This window comes from Chrysochloris asiatica, unplaced genomic scaffold, assembly GCF_000296735.1.
Source record: "Chrysochloris asiatica unplaced genomic scaffold, ChrAsi1.0 scaffold00252, whole genome shotgun sequence".
NCBI classification, from domain to species: domain Eukaryota; kingdom Metazoa; phylum Chordata; class Mammalia; order Afrosoricida; family Chrysochloridae; genus Chrysochloris; species Chrysochloris asiatica.
The window spans coordinates 1,472,305-1,474,356 of record NW_006408770.1 but is presented as its reverse complement, the minus strand read 5'-3'; the positions used below and the strand labels follow the sequence as shown (position 1 = coordinate 1,474,356).

The window sequence follows — 2,052 nt, the reverse complement described above, 5'->3', positions numbered from 1 at the left end:
AGGGTGTAAATCTTTACGGGAGTAGAAAGCCTCATCTTTCTCCTGGTAGTTTCGAACCGCTGACCTTAAGGTTCGCAACCCGATTCGTTACCACTACACTACCAGAGCTCCATAATGGTAATAGCATCCCAAAAATACAGATCAAAAAATTTCTAAAAGGTATTAACAGGAACAAAAAAAAGAGAAGAAATTTACTAAAACTTCATGAGTTTTTTTAAAACAAAGAACAAATGGGAAATGAGCAGATGCAGCCAGCGTTCAACAGTGAAAGTATTTGTGTCTAAAAATAATGTACATTAACATGGTGCTTTTTGACGTGATTATAGTTCATTTTCTCTGAAGTAAAATTAAATTCCTTATATTTTAGTCCTCAATGTGAAGATTTTCATTCCTAAAATGTTTCAAACCTAAACCAATATCATTTATGTGTTATTACTTTGGTTCCCAGTTCTAAAGATGGAGAGGCAGTTGGCTGGTAACAAAGATTCAAATGAAGTTCTATTATATTTGCTTTTTCTCAATTCATATCCAACAGTTCAAAATGCATATGGCACCAGTGACTGCTTAATTATTTCTACCACCATGTGTTTCCTCTGTCTTTAAACCAACAAATAAACCAAAAACCAAAATACTAGCTGTTTGTATTAAATTACTTTCTTTCTTTGTACTGATTTTACTAAGTAATTTAGAAATAACTAAGAATGACAAGCCTGTGTTACCACAGCCAAAAAAAGTTTCCTAGAACCATGTCACATTTATAGAGAACCATAAAATCATAACTGTCCTGAACTTTTTTTCCTTTGTTTCTTTCTTCATCTTTCCTTCAACACCCTTGCCCTGCCCAAGAGGCCTTCTGTACTCCAGTATTTACAAGTGGCCTAGAGAAAAATGGGTTCAACCTTGGCTTCATCAAAAATATCCAGCAGGTGTTTGGAAATAACAAGAAGTTCTGGTTAATACCTATTGGGTCCAGGTAAGTAATTATATGGGTCCAGGTAAGTAATTATAACTACTGAAGGAATTTAATGTTGTACCATCCCTTTAAGTGGCAAATTCAATTTTGATTATAATATGCACCAGTTATCAATCCAATGTGCAAAGTTTTGTTTTTATAATTTTTATAAGAAAAGATATATATACACAGATACACAATTAATTTCTTTATGTACAATTTAGTGACATGGTTATATTCTTCAGGTTTTGCTCCCATTTTGCTATCCTTTTCCTAATTAATCCATCACCATTATCTTAAATGCACTGCTCACTAGCTGCCCATACAACCTATTGAATTGTTTTTATCAATTTGATTTCGCATAGATAATTCTTTTAAGAGCACAAAGCTCAAGTAGATGTACTTTACTAATTATGGTAAGCTTTTTTTTTTTTTTTTTTTTTTTTGGTTCAAAGAAGACTTAAGGGGATAGTTGGGGTTTGGGATTGGTTTGTTTTAAAATTTAAAGTTTAAAGACTATCTCAGGGCAATAGTTTAGGGGACTCATTCAACCTCAGTGGCTCCAGAATATTTGGATCTCATAAGAATTTGATATTCTGTTCTACATTTTTCCTCTTTTGATCACTATTGTTTTATAGAATCTTTGATCAAAACATTCACTGTGGTTTCCAGACACCATCTATTTCTGGTTTCATGGCAAAGGAAGCAATACAAGGAAGCAACCAGATACTCATTAAATTTCTTCTTCTGATTCATGACTATCCTTTTTCCTCTATTGCTCCAGGTGAATAGACACCAATTGTTGTACTTTGGATGGCCACTTGCTAGTTTTCAAGTCCCCAAGCACTCCACAACAAACTAAGAGGTGTAACAGAAATACTGTGAAATAATATTAGGCCAACTGATTGGGATATCTCTTGAAACCATGACCCTAAACCTCCACACTAAGGTGTTTTGTTGTGTATACATAGCCTCAAAAGTTGCTGTTTCATTTTTGTAAAAATATAAATGATACTACATTTGCCAGTTCAATTTTTTTGTGGTATATAGCTTAGTAATATCAATTACATTATTATTGAAGTTAAATTTTTTTTTTTTTT

General features: G+C 32.8%; 1 protein-coding gene across 1 annotated transcript in view; it reads left to right on the top strand.

Annotated features, from left to right (window-relative positions):
- The window catches only part of ZDHHC15 (zinc finger, DHHC-type containing 15), a 393,634-nt gene that overhangs the window by 301,520 nt on the left and 90,062 nt on the right, over window positions 1-2,052 (top strand). Inside the window, exon 9 of the mRNA XM_006873732.1 lies at window positions 847-973. Within this exon, the coding sequence (XP_006873794.1) occupies window positions 847-973 (127 nt within the window). The remainder of the gene's footprint in view (window positions 1-846; window positions 974-2,052) is intronic.